Genomic DNA, 17,956 nt, shown 5'->3' with positions numbered 1-17,956 from the left:
TTTGGTTTTGGTCCTGTGGTTTTGGTCCTGTGGTTTTGGATCTGTGGTTTTGGATCTGTGGTTTTGGATCTGTGGTTTTGGTCCTGTGGTTTTGGATCTGTGGTTTTGGTCCTGTGGTTTTGGTCCTGTGGTTTTGGATCTGTGGTTTTGGTCCTGTGGTTTTGGATCTGTGGTTTTGGATCTGTGGTTTTGGTCCTGTGGTTTTGGATCTTTGGTTTTGGTCCTGTGGTTTTGGTCCTGTGGTTTTGGATCTGTGGTTTTGGTCCTGTGGTTTTGGATCTGTGGTTTTGGATCTGTAGCCTCTCGCTAAGCTAGTCTTCAGAGCCCAGAGCAGCTGCTGCTGACTAACCGCTGACCCCAACAAGCGCTGACCAGAAAACCTCTGAGTCTGAGAGAGGAGTCGAGAGACTGGTGTTGGGAGGAAGAGTAAAGGAGGGATGAGAGGCCGGTTCTACTGGGTTTGGACTCGTGGTCGGTTCTCTAGGCTCAGATAAGTGAGCTAGCAGGCTAAGCCCCACAGCACAGGCCGTGCTCCAGCTAACTGAGGCTCAGATCCTCCTGTTTAGAGGATAAAGCCTCAGATCTGAGAGTCGAGGAACGGTCTGAGGAGGGTTTCCCCTGTTCTCAGTTAGTCGACTCTTCCCTGCTCTGTCTTTCAGTTAGCCTCGTCCCAATTGTGTTATAGTAGGTAGCTAGTGTAGACTAAAGTGTCAAAGTTGTGTTTACTCAAATATCAAAGATACATATTCAGAACCGGACGTTTTTTGAGTGTGGTTATGATGGACACTGTTGTTTCACAACGCAGTGCAGACCAAAAAGGAAGGGAGAAGAAGCTGTTAAAATTATTAGGGAAAATATTGAATAATGATGCAAGTGCAGGAGCAATGGCAACAGCAGAACTTGCAGAAAGATATATGTCGGCATAGCAACACTTCATCACTTCCTCTTAGTACAATAGTATGTTGTATGGGTTAGTATGTTAACATTTCGGAGGGGTACTAACCTCCCAAACCTGCACTAATATATCATATTAGTATATAGTGCCTCCTGGTATTAGTGTACACTATGATATTGGGACACAGCCATGTAGTAAGCTACACTGTTCACTAGAAATTACAAGTGCATTATGGGAGAAGTAGTACTACCCATTTAAAATCATGCTTAAATTACAATTTAAGATTTGGAGACTCATATAAAAATTGCCAACACAATATGTTAATTATGTGAATAATTAAAAAATAATAATATTTAATAAAACTTTAATAAAAATAAATAATTAACTATAAATAATAATGATAAAATAGCAATAATTCAAACAATAAGCAATAAGCAAAATAAAAGCTGATTAGTCGAGGGGTCCCTGAACCCGGGTGTGGGCGGCGCCAGCCCTGCCTCCGTATCCCGGATGTTGCCCCCCGCTTTGGACATCCCCGGATGTTCCTTCATCTTAGCAGTGGGCAGTAATGGCCGCTCCAGCGAAGCACTGCTGCGGGAGTCCGCTCACACCCAGCGCACCCAGCCCGGCCGCACTCACAGCCAGCACCGCCGCACACAGCTCCCTCTCCGCCCTCTCATAACCGCGGCGAGCTGCCCTCAGAGCCCCGGCTCCGGAGATCAGCGGTGGGTAAACAGAGCACCACACTGCGCCTAGCTTAGCCTAGCCTAGCCTAGCTCAGGCTAACAGGAGCCGCACCAGCTGAGGACAGAACTGCACTCGCGAGCCCGGACTGTTCTCAGGAGCAGAATTGGGCCAGGTAGTACAGGGCGGTACACGCAGCCTAACCCGGGTCGCGTTAGCTAGAACGTGATAGCCGTTTATAAGCGTGTTCGCTAGCTAGTACCATCCTGTGTGGCTGCTGTTGGGCACGAGCCGAGCTCTTCTGTTTACACCGCGAGCAGTAGCTACAGCCCCGTGCACGAGCGGCCGCCTGCGGGTCTGTGCAGGACACTGTACCTGGAACTGGGTTGGAACATTTAGTGGAACTCGCGAGCTCTTCGTTCTAGTGGGAACCCGTCACTAACGTTAAGGTTCTGTGCACGAGACGGGTGTTGTAGGGGGAACCCAAAGTGGCAGTCAGAGAACTAGCTACACACACACACACACACACACACGCACGCGCGCGCGAGATGAACGTGGCAGTTGGTTAGAACACAGCCAGAGGGACAGGTAGAACGTTCTAATTGCTTAGAACGTGAACTTGGCTGTTAAAGGTTCTGCACGAGCTAAAGGTTCTAATTGTTTAAAATGCAGAACAGTCGCTTCTCTGCACGAGCTGAACATTCCCATTACTTACTAAATGGTTCTTCACCTCAGCTAAATGTTCTAAATGCATAGAACGTGAGCATGGCTGTTAAAGGTTCTGCACACAGTCTGAATGCTTAAGTGGCTTAGAATGTTAAAGAAGCTGTTATAGGGTTCTGCACGTCAGCTGGATGTTGTATTGACTTACATGTTAAAGAAGCTGTTATAGGGTTCTGCACGTCAGCTGGATGTTGTATTGACTTACATGTTAAAGAAGCTGTTACAGGGTTCTGCACGTCAGCTGGATGTTCTAACAACTTAAATGTTAAAGAAGCTGTTATAGGGTTCTGCACGTCAGCTGGATGTTCTAACAACTTAAATGTTAAAGAAGCTGTGACAGGGTTCTGCACGTCAGCTGGATGTTCTACATTCTTAGAACATGAATGTGGCAGTTGGTTGTAACACAGGCCAAGTGGCAGTTGGAAGGTTCTAATTGCTTAGATCATGAATGGGTTCTAATGGGTTGAGACGTGAACGTGGGAAACGGACAGGCAGAGTTCTACGCATGGGCCTTCTCTTCAGACACCAGGCAGTCAGTGGCAGTGAGAGTTCTACGCACAAGCACATCGCATAGTCTCATAACATGGAGAACTGTGCAGCGGTGCAATGTTAGAACACATGTCGCAGGCATGGTTCTATGCGTGGTTTTAGGCACGGTTCTATGCACGCACCGAGCGTTCTCCTTTCTGGGCTGCTGCTGTGTTGTTGTCCAGTCTGACTGTATTTGACCCTCATCATTTCACAGCTGATATTAATGATATTGAAGACCTCCTGTCCCTGAACTGGGCTGGACTCTAGGGGCAGTGGTGGTTCAGTGGTCAGAGCGCTGGGCTATTGATCACAGGGTTGTAGGTTTGATACCCGTCAATACCACATTCACACTACACCACTCGTTGTCTTGCAATCTGGAGTCTATTACATCATGATTTGAACATTACATAACTGACCACTGGCTTTATGTTTATTTGGGTTTATTCTAATGTTATATAGAGTTAATTACAGGTAGACACTCTCACTGACCACTGACTTTATGTTTATTTGGGTTTATTCTAATGTTATATAGAGTTAATTACAGGTAGACACTCTCACTGACCACTGACTTTATGTTTATTTGGGTTTATTCTAATATTATATAGAGTTAATTACAGGTAGACACTCTCACTGACCACTGACTTTATGTTTATTAGGGTTTATCCAAGTCAAGTCAAGTGGGTTTTATTGTCATTTCAGCTACATACAGAGAACACAGTGAAACGAAACAACGTTCCTCCAGGACCATGGTGCAACATAGACACAGTACAGACAGAGGATAATAAATAATTGGCGGTAGTGTGCAAATTGTGCAGTGTGTAATAAATAGAGTCCAGTGAGGTAGTAAAGTTATTAGTGCAAATGCTTTGTGCAAAAATGCTTCCCCTTTTATCTGGGGTAGAGAGAGAGAGAGAGAGAGAGAGAGAGAGAGAGAGAGAGAGAGAGAGAGAGCGAGCATGTAGCAGAAAAGACATCAGTTCAGAAGTTGAGTTGTGTTGAGGAGTCTGATGGCTTGGGGGAAGAAGCTGTTGCAGAGTCTGGTCGTGTTGGACCGGATGCTGCGGTACCTTCTTCCTGATGGCAGGAGGGAGAACAGTCTGTGTGAAGGGTGGGTGGAGTCATCCACAATGCTGGTTGCTTTGCGGATGCAGCGGGTGGTGTAAATGTCCATGACGGAGGGGAGAGAGACTCTGATGATCTTCTCAGCTGTCCTCACGATGCGTTGGAGGGTCTTGCGGTCAGAGGCTGTGCAGGTCCCAAACCAGGCAGTGATGCAGCTGCTTAGGATGCTCTCTATGGTTCCCCTATAGAAGAGGGTGAGGATGGGTGGAGGGAGACAGGCCTTCCTCAGCTTCCTAATGTTATATAGAGTTAATTACAGGTAGACTCTCTCACTGACCACTGACTTTGTTTATTTGGGTTTATTCTAATGTTATATAGAGTTAATTACAGGTAGACTCTCTCACTGACCACTGACTTTATGTTTATTAGGGTTTATTCTAATGTTATATAGAGTTAATTACAGGTAGACACTCTCACTGACCACTGACTTTCTGTTTATTAGGGTTTATTCTAATGTTATATAGAGTTAATTACAGGTAGACACTCTCACTGACCACTGACTTTCTGTTTATTAGGGTTTATTCTAATGTTATATAGAGTTAATTACAGGTAGACACTCTCACTGACCACTGACTTTCTGTTTATTAGGGTTTATTCTAATGTTATATAGAGTTAATTACAGGTAGACACTCTCACTGACCACTATGGGTGACTGTAACTGATGGGTTCTCGCTGTATTGTGAACACTTCTAGAAAACTGAGTGTCTGCACATGTCTTCAGAGGGAGCAGAATTAGATCTGGATAACTGGATCAGGTGCAGTGTTGTGTAAATAATCGTCTGAACCGTGGAAAAGACACCAAATGTTTTTTTTAACCTGCGAGCGTCTCTAATTTATGCATTTTGTCCATGAACAAGCGATTCTCGGCACGTCTACTTATTATATATCCTATTTTTGCTTATGAAGTCTTGCGTGTTTCACAATATGTTTTGAGTATATATCTCCTCACAGTTTTAGCATGGCTTTAAATAACAAGCACAGCTTTGAGCAACATATTCAAATTAGAAGGAAGCTGAATGTTGGGCAATAGATAGCGGATGTCCCAGAGTTACCCGTAAGTCCAGTCAATGAGGCCATTCTGTTGGGCAATCCAGTTTAATCTGAGTAGTTTCCAGTTCAGTTCTGTAAGAGCAGCTCCAGCCTGGAGAGCTTTGGTGCAGCACAGGTCAGTCATTCTCCTGATTCGGGTCAGTGGTTGGTTTAACCAGGTCCAGTTGGTGTGTTAGAACAGGACATCACTCCACTGTGCTGTGGACAAAAGTATTGGGACACCTTCTTATTCATTGTTTCTTTTGATTTAAAGATATTTGAGTAACTATCTCTGCTGTCCAGGGAAGAAGGCTTTCTACTAGATTTTGGAGGAGGAGCACTGCTGTGAGGATTTGATTGCGTTCAGCGGCAAATGTTAGTGAGGTCAGGAGGCTGGATGATGATAACCACCCCACCTCATCATTCCCAATTCCCCCAACTCATCCCATCCAAAAGTACTGGATGGAGCTCCACCACCATCATTCCAGAGAACACAGTTCCTCCACTGCTCCACAGCTCAATGCTGGGGGGCTTTATACCCCTCTAGCCCACGCCTGGCATTAGGCAGCATGGAGCCAATAGGGTCATGATGTTGATCTGCTCCAGAGAGTCCTATTCTATTGGCAGTACTTCTTCTCTACAGGGACTAGACAAGCTGTGTGTGTGCATTTGCACATCTGTGTCAGCAATGGGTGCAACTTAATGTAGCTGAATGCATTTATTAGAAGAAGTGTCCACAAACATTTGGACATACAGTGCAATTTAGTGTGGGCAATATTGTATATTATACATGTGTGTTTTTTGTAGTTATAAAAAAGAATGAATATTACAATGTTCTGGAGATGTTCTGATCCAGTCATTGTCTAGAACATCACAGTTTGGTTCTTGTCAAAGTGTCTCAGATTCTTACGCTTGTCCATTTTTCCTGCTTCATCACCTTCATCACCTTCAAGAACTGACTGTTCACTCACTGCCTAATATGTAGATCCACCCCTCGACAGACAGGAGCCACTGGACTCAGATCATTAATGTGGTTCTAATGTTATGGCTGAAAAAGGGTCAGATATGGTCGTTGACTCTTTCTTAGTGTTAAACCTTGCTTTGATCGGCAGGATGAAGCTGGAAGAGAGCGCTGTGCAAGCTGTGTGCAGAGTCCAGTTGTATAAACGCTGATTTCCGGTTCCACATCTCCAGCAACGGTGCCATCATCACCCTCCTGCCACCCTGCCGTCCGCGTGCTTGGCGCAGAGTGATGAGCTCACAGCAGCGTGGGAATGCCACCCCACCCCTCCTCGCTCCTCACACCTCGTCCTCCAGCCATGGCAGGCGGGGCTCATCTCCTGGCCCATTGGACTCCTACCCTCGATCCTCCAGGAGAGGCTGGGGCGGGACACCCTCGGCCTCATCGGCTACCTCTAGTGCAGGTGGGTGGAGAGACTGTGGTTTGCTGAAGTCTAAAACATTAACTGAGATTAAAAAATAAAAAAAGAATATTTATTTAATTCAGCATTATGTGAGAATTGTTTGTTGCTCCTGGGCTCCCCCTACAGTTGGGGAGTGTGTTTGCATAAAGATGCATATTCATAATTCTCTGCTTTCTTCATGGACGTAATATGATCCCACGTCTTTTGAATGTCAAAGTAATATGAAATTGTCTGTCTGTCTGTCTGTCTGTCTTCCTTCCTCCCTTCTGCAGTGAGCCGAGCATCCTCATCCTCCTGCAGTAGCTCCGCCTCCTGTAATACCCCCGCCTCCTCCCGGAGAGCTGCGTCCGGACGCTCTGAGCCCTGGCCAGAGGAGGCGGTGGATGACGCTTATGGCCTCTACTCGCTGCACCGCATGTTCGACATCGTGGGCGCTCATCTGACGCACCGAGACGTCCGCGTGCTCTCCTTTCTCTTTGTGGACGTCATCGACGAGTACGAGCGCGGCGGGATTCGGAACGGGAAGGATTTTCTGCTAGCGCTGGAGAGGCAGGGTCGCTGTGATGAGACTAACTTCCGGCACGTCCTCCAGCTGCTCCGCATCATCACCAGACATGACCTGCTGCCTTACGTCACTCTGCGCAAGAGGCAGACGGGTGAGGAGAATCGCAATACTGTTACAAAATAAATACTGAATATTTACACATTAACTTATATACAATACCAAAGGTGTGAAAAGTCTTCACACTCATTCCTCAGGTAGAAGTGAGTGGAGATACTAGGGTTTAAAAGACGTCTATAGAAGCTAAAGTATCAACTGAAGTAAAAGTGTAAAAGTACTGGTTTCAGAACCACTTCAAGTAGAAAAGTAAAAGTAATGGAAGGACAACAAAGGCCTAAAGCTTAGGCCGAGCCACAGGGGTCTATAGTGCACTATACCTCACACGTCTGTACTATATATTCTAGAGGGAACTCGCAGCATGGCGGCCATGCTCTGTCTCATCTTGGAATCTATTAGTGAAATGAATAATATAGTAAAGTATTGTATAGAGTGTATAGATATCATGAAGTGATCCATAGCCATACCCAGCATCCACACAGCACAGCTGCAGTGTATAAGTGTGTGTGTGTTTGTGTGTTTTTTGCAGTATGTCCAGATCCGGTGGATAAATACTTGGAAGAGACATCTGTACGCTACATTTCACCCAGAGGAGGCAGAGCCGAAAGCCAACAGGCCACGCCCCACAGACGAGCAGGTGTGTGTATTTAATAACCCCTCACCTGTGTTTGCATTCTGACTGAAATACAGACTCCGACATTTCTGCCTTAGCAAGCCTCTGAAGACCTTTGGCTGTAGGTGTGTAACTGTAACTAAAAATTCCCTGTTTGGACTGAAACAGGCTTTTATTGTGCTGATGGTGAGTGAACCGCTGTTTAGCTGTTTGTGCTGCTAAAACTGGGCTGAGCAGCAGAACAATAAAATATAAAATAAAAACATGCAGATTATTATCAGTGCGGCTTTATCAGGCCTGTGGACAATCTGAAACTGTGAGTATTGTAGGTTTAGTATTGAGCCAATTGTGTTACAGGCACTGAGCTGTCCTCTTGTCTGTTAGGACCCCAGCCTGTGATCTGCTGCCCTGCCCCGTCGGAGTCTCAGGTGGGTCCGCCCCGCGCCAAACCTGCACCGCACACTCCCAACCGGAAGAGGAAGAGGGCTCATAGTGCGGCCGACTGCAGAGAAAAACAAACCTGTGGTATGCTCACACACACACACACACACACACACACACACTGTATTGCATTACAGTCAAAATGAGCGTGTGGATCATATGAGCATTATAGAGCGCCCCCTACTCTTCCTGTAGTGTATTACAGTCAGTCAGAATGAGCGTGTGCATCATATGAGCATTATAGAGCGCCCCCTACACTTCTTGTAGTGTATTACAGTCAGTCAGAATGAGCGTGTGCATCATATGAACATTATAGATCGCCCCCTATGCTTCCTGTAGTGTATTACAGTCTGTCAGAATGAGCGTGTGGATCATATAAACATTATAGAGCATTATAGAGCGCCCCCTACGCTTCCTGTAGTGTATTACAGTCTGTCAGAATGAGCGTGTGGATCATATGAACATTATAGAGCATTATAGAGCGCCCCCTACGCTTCCTGTAGTGTATTACAGTCTGTCAGAATGAGCGTGTGGATCATATAAACATTATAGAGCATTATAGAGCGCTTTTTGTTGTTTGTTTTGGTTTTTGGAGTGGTGGTATTCAGAACCTGTTTTAAGAGTTCTATAAGGAACCAGATACAGGCTTTGCCGGAATTTGAAGAACCGCTAATCCAGACAGACCTATTTACGCAGTCAAATTGAGATGTCCTGGTTATATATAGAATTGTTACCTTTACCAAATCACTGTATCTGAATGTTCCTGCTGTGTTTTATATGAGCAGCTTCTCCTGACCCATAAGTTAGCTCATTTAGATTGAACGTGGGGGTTCTTATAATTATGCTCTCTATTGGTTGATTTTATATAGATTAATTATATAACTCCCCTAAATTTCCCCATTAAGGCTGAGAGAAACTGACCTTCCTTATTTTATCTGGCTTGATATAAATGATTTGGTCTGCTTAGTTTTTTTAATAAACAGTACTGAGCGCGGTTGGAGGATACTTGGTTAGTAATTGTACCAGACACCTGTCGGGAGGCATGTGCACTCATGGGTGTTTCTTTTTTTTTTTTTTTTTTTTAATGCACTTTCTCTCAACCCCTTCCATCCAGACATCCGCCTGCGCGTTCGGGCGGAATACTGCCAGCACGACTCTGCTCTGCAGGGCAACGTCTTCTCCAACAAGCAGGAGGCGCTGGAGAGGCAGTTTGAGCGCTTCAACCAGGCCAACACCATCCTAAAGTCACGCGACCTGGGCTCCATCATCTGCGACATCAAGTTCTCGGAGCTGACGTACCTGGACGCCTTTTGGCGGGACTACATTAATGGCTCTCTGCTAGAGGCGCTAAAGGGCGTCTTCATCACGGACTCCCTCAAACAGGCCGTCGGCCACGAGGCCATCAAACTGCTCGTCAATGTGGACGAGGAAGACTACCAGGCTGGCCGGAGGAAGCTCCTGAGGAACCTGATGGCGGGAGGGGCGGGGTCAGGCAGCCGGGAGGCGGGATCGTCTTAGTGGAGGCGGTGGAGGCTGGAATGCTTTGAGTGACAGTGAACTGACCCTGGACAGATGCAGCAGATGGACTGCAGTGGAAAAGCTGGACTAGAAGCAGAGGAGAATGACTCCTAAAAAACGAGAGCGAGCGCGAGAGAGAGAGGAGGTGTGGTTCAGGCCCTAGGCCGCCGTGGTGAATGTAGAGAAAGGGATTTTAAAAGTGTTCTGGGACGTTTGCGCTTTGTTTATTTTGAAGTATCAATCAATCAAGGTGTGAAAATAATAAACGGTATCGGTGGAAGTGGAGGGACCGAAAGAAGGCATTTCATTTCTTTTGGCTTTTGTTTGTGCTGGAGAAGCAACACTAATGTTTTAATTTTAAAAATTGTGAATGCCCACACTTAGTTTCTTTTTTTTTTTTTTTTTTTTACATCTTTTCATCGAGTATTGTTGCACAAACCTTTTGTTTTTTATGACTGTGAATCTGTTTGAGTGTGCGTAGGTGGAGAAAGGCTCGATGAAGAGCAGGTTTCTGTCTCCTGCAGCAGCTGGCTTGCCTTCGGACTGTCGCGCAGTGCTGCAGCTCTCTGATCAGCCTTGTATTTATAACCTAATGAAGCATCCATGTGCAGCTTCATTCCTTCCTTCCTTTCTTTCTTTTCTTTCTTTTCCTGAGAGGCTTGAAGAAGAAGAAGAAGAAGAAGAAGAAGAGGGGGGGGACCTGTGTGTACCATCTCTGAGCAGCTGCAATTTCACATCTGGGTTCTTGATGTTTTGGGGCTTTTTAAGTGACCCATAGGGCTGGTTAGGGACGACCAATACCTTTATACTGGCTGAATTACTTTATGCTACCAAAATACCCATTTCAATACATAACAGGTCAGTCCAGCATCCCCACATCATTCCATAATCTAGGCTGTTGATTGGTTGTCTGATTTACTATCTGTATGCATATTAATGTCAGCGCTTCTTGATTACTCTTGACTGTTTTGAGCAAGTGCACCCAGCTCCATTACCTCACACCCATTTCTTGTATGAGCCACGCCCACGTTTGATTTGCTATTAAAAAATAATAATCTGTTGAGAGTCATGTTCAGGAATCAGTGTTGGAATCAAGGTATTGTGAGCTGTGAGCTCCAGGAAAGTGCAAAATTAGCAAAAGTGAAAATATTGGCGTTTTCTGCTTCCAGAACCAGAGCTGACCTACTTCTCCTCCTCCACCCACACAAGTTCTTTCATAGCTGCCGGTGTTCGGTTGGACAAGCTTTACAGAAAAGCTCCACCTCAGTGTATATCACAGTACCTACATTCAGAGCAGGGTGGGCAATTGTGGTCCTGGAAAGCCTGAGCCGGATCCAGATTCCTCCACAGTTTTGTGGTTGTCCTGCTTAGACGCACCTGATTCAGCTCACCTGTTAACAACCAGGTTTAGTAGGTCTGTTGGAGCAGAGAAATCAGGTGGAGCTACAGTCTCTCATCAGGGTGAATATTAATAACGCTCTAAATGTAGGTATTGTGATATACACTGAGGAGGCGGAGCTACAGTCTCTCATTAGGGTGAATATTAATAACGCTCTAAATGTAGGTATTGTGATATACACTGAGGAGGCGGAGCTACAGTCTCTCATTAGGGTGAATATTAATAACGCTCTAAATGTAGGTATTGTGATATACACTGAGGAGGCGGAGCTACAGTCTCTCATTAGGGTGAATATTAATAACACTCTAAATGTAGGTATTGTGATATACACTGAGGAGGAGGAGCTACAGTCTCTCATTAGGGTGAATATTAATAACACTCTAAATGTAGGTATTGTGATATACACTGAGGAGGCGGGGCTACAGTCTCTCATTAGGGTGAATATTAATAACGCTCTAAATGTAGGTATTGTGATATACACTGAGGAGGCGGAGCTACAGTCTCTCATTAGGGTGAATATATATTAATAACACTCTAAATGTAGGTATTGTGATATACACTGAGGAGGCGGGGCTACAGTCTCTCATTAGGGTGAATATTAATAACGCTCTAAATGTAGGTATTGTGATATACACTGAGGAGGAGGAGCTACAGTCTCTCATTAGGGTGAATATTAATAACTCTAAATGTAGGTATTGTGATATACACTGAGGAGGCGGAGCTACAGTCTCTCATTAGGGTGAATATTAATAACGCTCTAAATGTAGGTATTGTGATATACACTGAGGAGGAGGAGCTACAGTCTCTCATTAGGGTGAATATTAATAACGCTTTAAATGTAGGTATTGTGATATACACTGAGGAGGCGGAGCTACAGTCTCTCATTAGGGTGAATATTAATAACGCTTTAAATGTAGGTATTGTGATATACACTGAGGAGGAGGAGCTACAGTCTCTCATTAGGGTGAATATTAACATGGAGTTTAGGATTTTTTATAAGCTTGTCCAACCTCACAACAGCACCTACATAAAAACTAATGTGGGCGGAGCCTGGATAAATATTAGTCGTCTCCTCCAATACAATCCAAGACCATGTGGGACCCCAGTGTCATGATTGTGGACCAACTCCAAACTCAAAGAATTAACTCAGCTACATTTATGTCCAAGTGTTTGTGGACACCTCATTGCTGACAAATGCACACACACAGCTTGTCTAGTCCCTGTAGAGAAGAAGCACTGCCAATAGAATAGGACTCTCTGGAGCAGATCAACATCATGACCCTATTGGCTCCATGCTGCCTAATAATGCCAGGCGTGGGCTAGAGGGGTATAAAGCCCCCCAGCATTGAGGAGCTGTGGAGCAGTGGAGGAACTGTGTTCTCTGGAATGATGGTGGAGGAGCTCCATCCAGTACTTTTGATGGGATGAGTTGTGGTGGTGATCATCCAACATGCTGAATACAGTCAGATCCTCACAGCAATGCTTCTGCTCTTCTTCTCTGGACAGTAGAGACAGTTACTCCAACAGAAGCAGGAGAAACGGTGAATGAGCAGGTGTCCCAATACTTTTGTCCACATAGTGTATCTTGATAGCTGTAAGGGTTTAAGCTAGTCTGAGTGACTGTTTTAGATGTTGGTCTAAAGTCTCCAGCCTTGTTGTAGTTTGTTTTGGGGGGGGGGGCTCCGTATTTAAGAGAATCTGTTGAGACTCAGCTTTGTGTATTTTCATTGCCTTCTGTTTTAAGAATCTGGCTGCTTTCCCCCAAATTGAAGCCTGCTCGACTTCAGCTCCGGTAAACAGCAGGAGAGCTGAGGGTCGTAATGTGACTTACTTTTAGAACACTTATGAAAAATAGCTCGAAAATACCAAAGCTAATCCCTCACACTCTCTCACACACTCTCTCCTCTTTACCTGCTCGCTGCTGACCCATGGAAAGGCTGGTGGGTCGGGCGGCTGCTGCTGTCATCGTACTGAGAGCAGAGAGAAACAGGTTTTCCTAATGGAACTTAACAGACGGTACGAGATCGGTATCTATTATATAGGTTCTATGTTCTGTTGGTTGTGTTTTCGAGTGTTTGTCCATTAAAACTTGCATGTATATGACTTTGATCCCTGCAGACATCACAGAGGGGATGAACCTCAGCTGTGTTCCTTAGACTTCAGATCTTCTCAGAGTTTCAAACCTCTTTTCTACTTTGGTTTTCTCAGAGATGGTGATCGAGAGCGCTGCTGTTTTTCTTCTTTAGAGATTTGAGAGATTTGGCCTTCTCAGATCAGCGGAGCAGAATGAGCAGAGCACTTTGTTTTGTACTGGAGTATTTCCCTCCTGTAAGCCTAGTCGAGTTGTAAACACCATTCCGGATTTAAAAAATAAATTCATAAAACCATAGGAGAAATAAAGCAGCATCTGCGAAGTGTTGCGTTTTATGAACATTTGATTCATGAATCGTTTTATTTTTGTTCACCATGGCAGCGATTGTGTTCAGTGATACATTTACATGCATAATAGTTGGCTGATTAATTCAGTGTACAAATCAATAAAACGAATAATTTAATAAAGTGAGCTATGACGTCTTTTATTCCTGATAGAGTAGCCCGAGGAAAAGCTCATTCGCTAGTCGTGGGGAAAAGGTTGTGCTAAGTGGCGTATTTGTTGAGGTCACATCCTCTACAGAGACACTTCTGCACATTTTAGAGCTTAATTAGAGTTTATTTACTCAGTTTAACACATTGGGAAAAAAGAATTGTGTATTTTTTAGGTTTTATTTTCCAGTATGAAAAAAAACAATCTTTGAGTTCAGGAGGTGGAAGTGGAAAAACACTGCTGTTCAGAACAGAGCTGTAAAACAGGCCAATTCCAAAACCCCAAAACTGTTACATCACAGTCTTGACTCCTTATATTTACACCCCAATATATACATAAACTCCGCCCACTAGAGAAAGCTCCAGTCAAAGCTGGAGAAACAGTGAAGCAGTAAAACGTGATGGTGACTTCAGGAGATTATGGAGTTGCTGATACTGGAGAGAAGCTCAGTTAGCTATGGGAATACGGTAATACAGGAATCCGGGTTGCTGGGGGAATCAGGCCTCATGACTAGGGTTTTTCCTGGCCCAGCGTCCACAGAAGAGGAGCTCTCTGCACTCAGCACACCACAACATGAAAGCCAGGGGGAGCAAACTGGGTCCGCACTAGGCTAGAAGCTAACACTACCTCGCGTCTCAATCGCCCGCTCCGTCCAAAACTAACTGACTCCCTCAGCTGAGCTCACATCAGAAGGGAGAGACTGGGTTAGCGTTTCACTGGTTATCTCGAGGAAGATAAACTCTGGGAAGTGAGGGCGGGGCTCAAAGCTAACCAGCTGACCGGCACATCGCGCTGAGAGGACACACGCTCTGTAGCGTTTCTGTTTGGTAAATTAGACTATAATATAGGAGTTCTGTGAGCTGTCGTCGTCTATGTCATAAACCAGCCAATCAGAGCTGAGCTTGTCTGTTTTTTTCACAGCACTTTGTTAAAGGAAAATCAATGAGCTATCCTGAGCTAAAATAACAGGGTGGTAAACAGGCTTATTAAACTACACCTAAGCATTTCTTCCACCTTAGCCAAAGTCACACACTTACAATTTAATAAAAAATAAGAAATAAACAGATAATATGCTTTAAAATGTGCAGAACAGTCTTATGTAATATTGGTTTTCTGTTGTGAATTTGTTTACTTATTTACGTTTACAGTAAAATTTACGTTTCCTTTTAACAGGGGCCCAAATGTCTGCGTAGAGCTAAATAACAAAAAGGTCGAGGTGTCTATTGAAGTGGTTTACTCCACAGTAGAGAGACGTTAGATGGTCACAGCATAACAGAAACTGTGTCAGAGATGTGTAACATCATAATTTTCATTTTTTATTAAAATAAACCACAGTAAAGAGAAACGTCATCTAGGTCTCATTCACGCCTAATGTTAACATACAGTCTTGGAAGATCCAATAAACAGTGGACAGGGTTCAGGACAGGCGTGAGCGACGTCCAGGATGTCTTGGAGATGCACATTGATCCATTCACTCTGACTTCTATCTACGGTGGTCAGAGATACGTACAGTACATATGGCCACATAACATTAGCAGTGTGAACGCTTAGGCGTCCTAATCCGTCCCAGACAACAGCTGGTAACTCATCTCAGCAGACTGCAGGACGTTTTTTTTTTTATTTGTCCTTGCGACAATTTTTCAGTGCCAGAAAGACATAGCAAATGTTTGGTGTAATTTGTCGCTCCAGTCAGGAATGGGTTATGTGACTCACTGTCCACCTGGGATCAGATCCCTCGAGACAGATGTTAATACCAAGTGTGAACAGGGCCCTACTCACAGCCTCGTCCCATAGGCCGAGGGGAAACGACGGAAGTGCATCATACCTCTGTAATACCGTTAAGTCTCGTGACTGCAATCAAGAGTGAAGGTCCTGCTCACTGCTGTTTGACTTTTGCCTTTCTTGTCACCAGTTTGATCAAAGCCCTGCAGGCCACGTAAAAGAGCAGACACAGGGCCGTGACGACACCCAGCAACAGTGCTAACACATCCACGTTGTGGTACTCGTACCAGGCCAACTTGTAAGACTCAGTACGCAGGTGTGCTGCACCTTTATGCCTCATGATATACTCCAGCCAGAAGATGGCAGTGTCCATTGGTTTCAGGGGCATGTCATGATGCAACCGTGACATCCTACGCATGTTCTCCCTGTAGGGTTTCTTTTCGTCCAAGATTTCCTTCAAGGCTTGCGACACCAAATCCACGTCCAAGGCTGTAACTTCCAACACTTTGGCAACCCCTCTGGCCTCAAGGCGTATCATATTGTCAAACTGGTCAAAGATCAGCGGTATCCCCAGGACTGGGACTCCATGGTAGATGGCCTCGTAGATACCATTGGTACCCCCGTGTGTGATGAAGGCTTGGGTTTTCGGATGTCCCAGAAGGTCGTTCTGGGGTAGCCAGTCAACTATCAGCGTGTTGTTGCCCAGCGTGGAAGGCTTCGGCCCCAGGTTTCTCCAGATGACCTTCTGTGGCAGACGAGCAAAAGCAGAAGCGATGACTTCCGACATCTCGGGTCCAAGGCTTCCGAGCAACGTGCCGAGAGACATGACCACTATGCCGTGTTCCCCTGAGCTCTGCACAAACTGCTCCAGCTCAGCAGGCAAAGGTTTGGATGGCTTGCACTGAAAGCCTCCCATGTAGACAACGTTTGGCATCGTAGGACGAGGGAACTCAAACACGAAGTCGACTCGCATGAGCCACAGGTCCGCCCCCTGCATGAGGGAGTAGATGTTGGCGTCTGGGTCTATAAACTCGCTGATGACACCCTGATAAAGTGGCCTGGTGGTGATGTGGTCGATGTACTGGCCGATCCCATAGTGCAAGAGGTTCTTCAGTCTGTTCTTAAAGGTCATTTTATCGGTGACTTGCGATCCAATCGTCGGGATGTAAGAAAGTGGGGATGGTGCGATTGCAAAGTGTCCCTCTGCATTCGTTATCCAACGCACATTGAAAACCATCGGTAGAGCCAAGTATTTACCCAACACGACTCCACCCCCGAAGCCAGGATCAGTCAGGAGCAGGTCGTACTTGCTGTCTCTGAGTTTCTTCACAAGTCCTTGATCCTCCAAGATGGTCTTCACCATTTCAGCACTTGCCCTGTGAGCCTCCTCCAACAGATTGATGGTCTCTTGCTGGAGAGCTATGAAGGACAGAATGGACCCTTCTCCTCTTCGTATGTCAATGTTCCTCTTCAGGAAGGACGCCATGAACTCAGGGTTCTCCAGGTGGCTAATGTGGGTGGCTGGTATTGTAAGGGAAGTGTAGTGAGGAGTGTTCTCAGGGACGTACCAACTGGTGGAGGAACGGACCACGGTCAGCTCATGACCTCGTTGGTGAAGCTCCTTCAGCACAATGTTCATGTTGAGCCAATGGCTGCCGTCCACTGGGTACACCAGGATCCTGCTTGCTCTGCTGAGAGGAGGTTGGGTCCACAAGAGGGCAGCAAAGAGCAGGAGTGCAGGGCAGTGGAAGAGCATTGTCTGAAAATGGAAAACAGGGTTTTTCAAATGTTTGCCACTGGGGTTGTGCAGACATATCAGCGTCAGTACAGCTAATGCTAATGACCACTTTCTTATTGAACATGGCTGATTTTACTGGGTATGTCGTGGCCGTGCAGTTGGTTTACGGTTGGTATGGATGTAGCCTTGGTTCTCCTATGAACCAGCTTGATTATGCTGGTCAACTAGCTTGGCTGTGCTGGTCAACCAGTTTTGATTATGCTGGTCAACCAGCTCCAACATGCTTCTCAACCACTTTGGACATGCTGGTCAACCAGCTTGGTGTTGGTCAAACCAGCATCAACATGTTGGTCAATCGAGTTGATCAGACAGGTAAATTGAATTCTCGCTGGAATGTAATGCTGAACGCTTTGGTACAATTTGATATCGTTTAATAGAATTTTTTAATACAGTAGATACACTATATGTCCAAATGTTTGTGGACACCCCCACTACACCCATTGCATTTGCACATGTGCAGATGCACACAGACAGCTTGTTCTTTTGGGATGAATTGGGGAGAATTGGGGAATCCAACATCCAGACCTCACTAACACAGCAATGTTCCTCCTAAATCTAGTCGAAGCCTTCTTCCCTGGACAGTAGAGACAGTTACTCGAAATAAAAGTATGTTTTATGCTTTTCTTTATTTTTTATGATTAATACTGCTTCAGGATTCGGCTTTAGGGGGTGTTACACATACCCCGCCCCTTTCCTCAGATTACACCGACTGACCTCGATTCACCGGTAGGAACCCTTGCTCTCATTGTTCGGTAATCCACTGCTTCCCATGAGACGTTATGAGATGGGATAAATGGGTTGTAGTGTGAGCACCAGAGCAGCTTTTGTTTATGCAAGGCTGTGTTTCAGTGGAA

The 17,956-nt window shown here is 45.4% G+C and overlaps 2 protein-coding genes across 3 annotated transcripts in view; one reads left to right on the top strand and one right to left on the bottom strand.

Annotated features, from left to right (window-relative positions):
* Positions 1 to 1,442: 1,442 nt before the first annotated feature.
* dedd (death effector domain containing) lies at positions 1,443 to 13,557 on the top strand. Of its 2 annotated transcripts, none has more exons than XM_072681259.1 (6): positions 1,443 to 1,620; positions 6,097 to 6,295; positions 6,718 to 7,064; positions 7,557 to 7,664; positions 8,025 to 8,165; positions 9,196 to 13,557. In XM_072681259.1, exons 2-6 carry the CDS (start codon positions 6,237 to 6,239, stop codon positions 9,597 to 9,599), a joined length of 1,059 nt encoding a protein of 352 aa, XP_072537360.1. In that variant the 5' UTR covers positions 1,443 to 1,620; positions 6,097 to 6,236; the 3' UTR covers positions 9,600 to 13,557. The 2 variants fall into 2 exon arrangements, with proteins under 2 accessions (XP_072537360.1, XP_072537359.1); XM_072681258.1 differs by having other exon boundaries at positions 6,097 to 6,408; positions 6,681 to 7,064.
* The window catches only part of ugt5e1 (UDP glucuronosyltransferase 5 family, polypeptide E1), a 5,633-nt gene continuing 1,099 nt past the window's right edge, over positions 13,423 to 17,956 (bottom strand). The window contains exon 2 of the mRNA XM_072681256.1: positions 13,423 to 17,063. Coding sequence (XP_072537357.1) covers positions 15,459 to 17,060 — 1,602 coding nt within the window. The 5' untranslated portion in view covers positions 17,061 to 17,063 and the 3' untranslated portion in view covers positions 13,423 to 15,458. The remainder of the gene's footprint in view (positions 17,064 to 17,956) is intronic.

This window comes from Salminus brasiliensis, chromosome 6, assembly GCF_030463535.1.
Source record: "Salminus brasiliensis chromosome 6, fSalBra1.hap2, whole genome shotgun sequence".
NCBI classification, from domain to species: Eukaryota; Metazoa; Chordata; class Actinopteri; order Characiformes; family Bryconidae; genus Salminus; species Salminus brasiliensis.
The sequence above is the reverse complement of the archived record's forward strand: the minus strand, read 5'-3'. Positions and strand labels throughout refer to the sequence as shown.

Coding starts and splice junctions, on each gene's coding strand:
- dedd (XM_072681258.1), top strand. CDS start 6,237: ATGAGCTCACAGCAGCGTGGGAATGCCACCCCACCCCTCCTCGCTCCT. Junction 6,409..6,680: donor ATCGGCTACCTCTAGTGCAG/GTGGGTGGAGAG, acceptor TCCCTTCTGCAG/TGAGCCGAGCATCCTCATCC. Junction 7,665..8,024: donor CACGCCCCACAGACGAGCAG/GTGTGTGTATTT, acceptor CTTGTCTGTTAG/GACCCCAGCCTGTGATCTGC.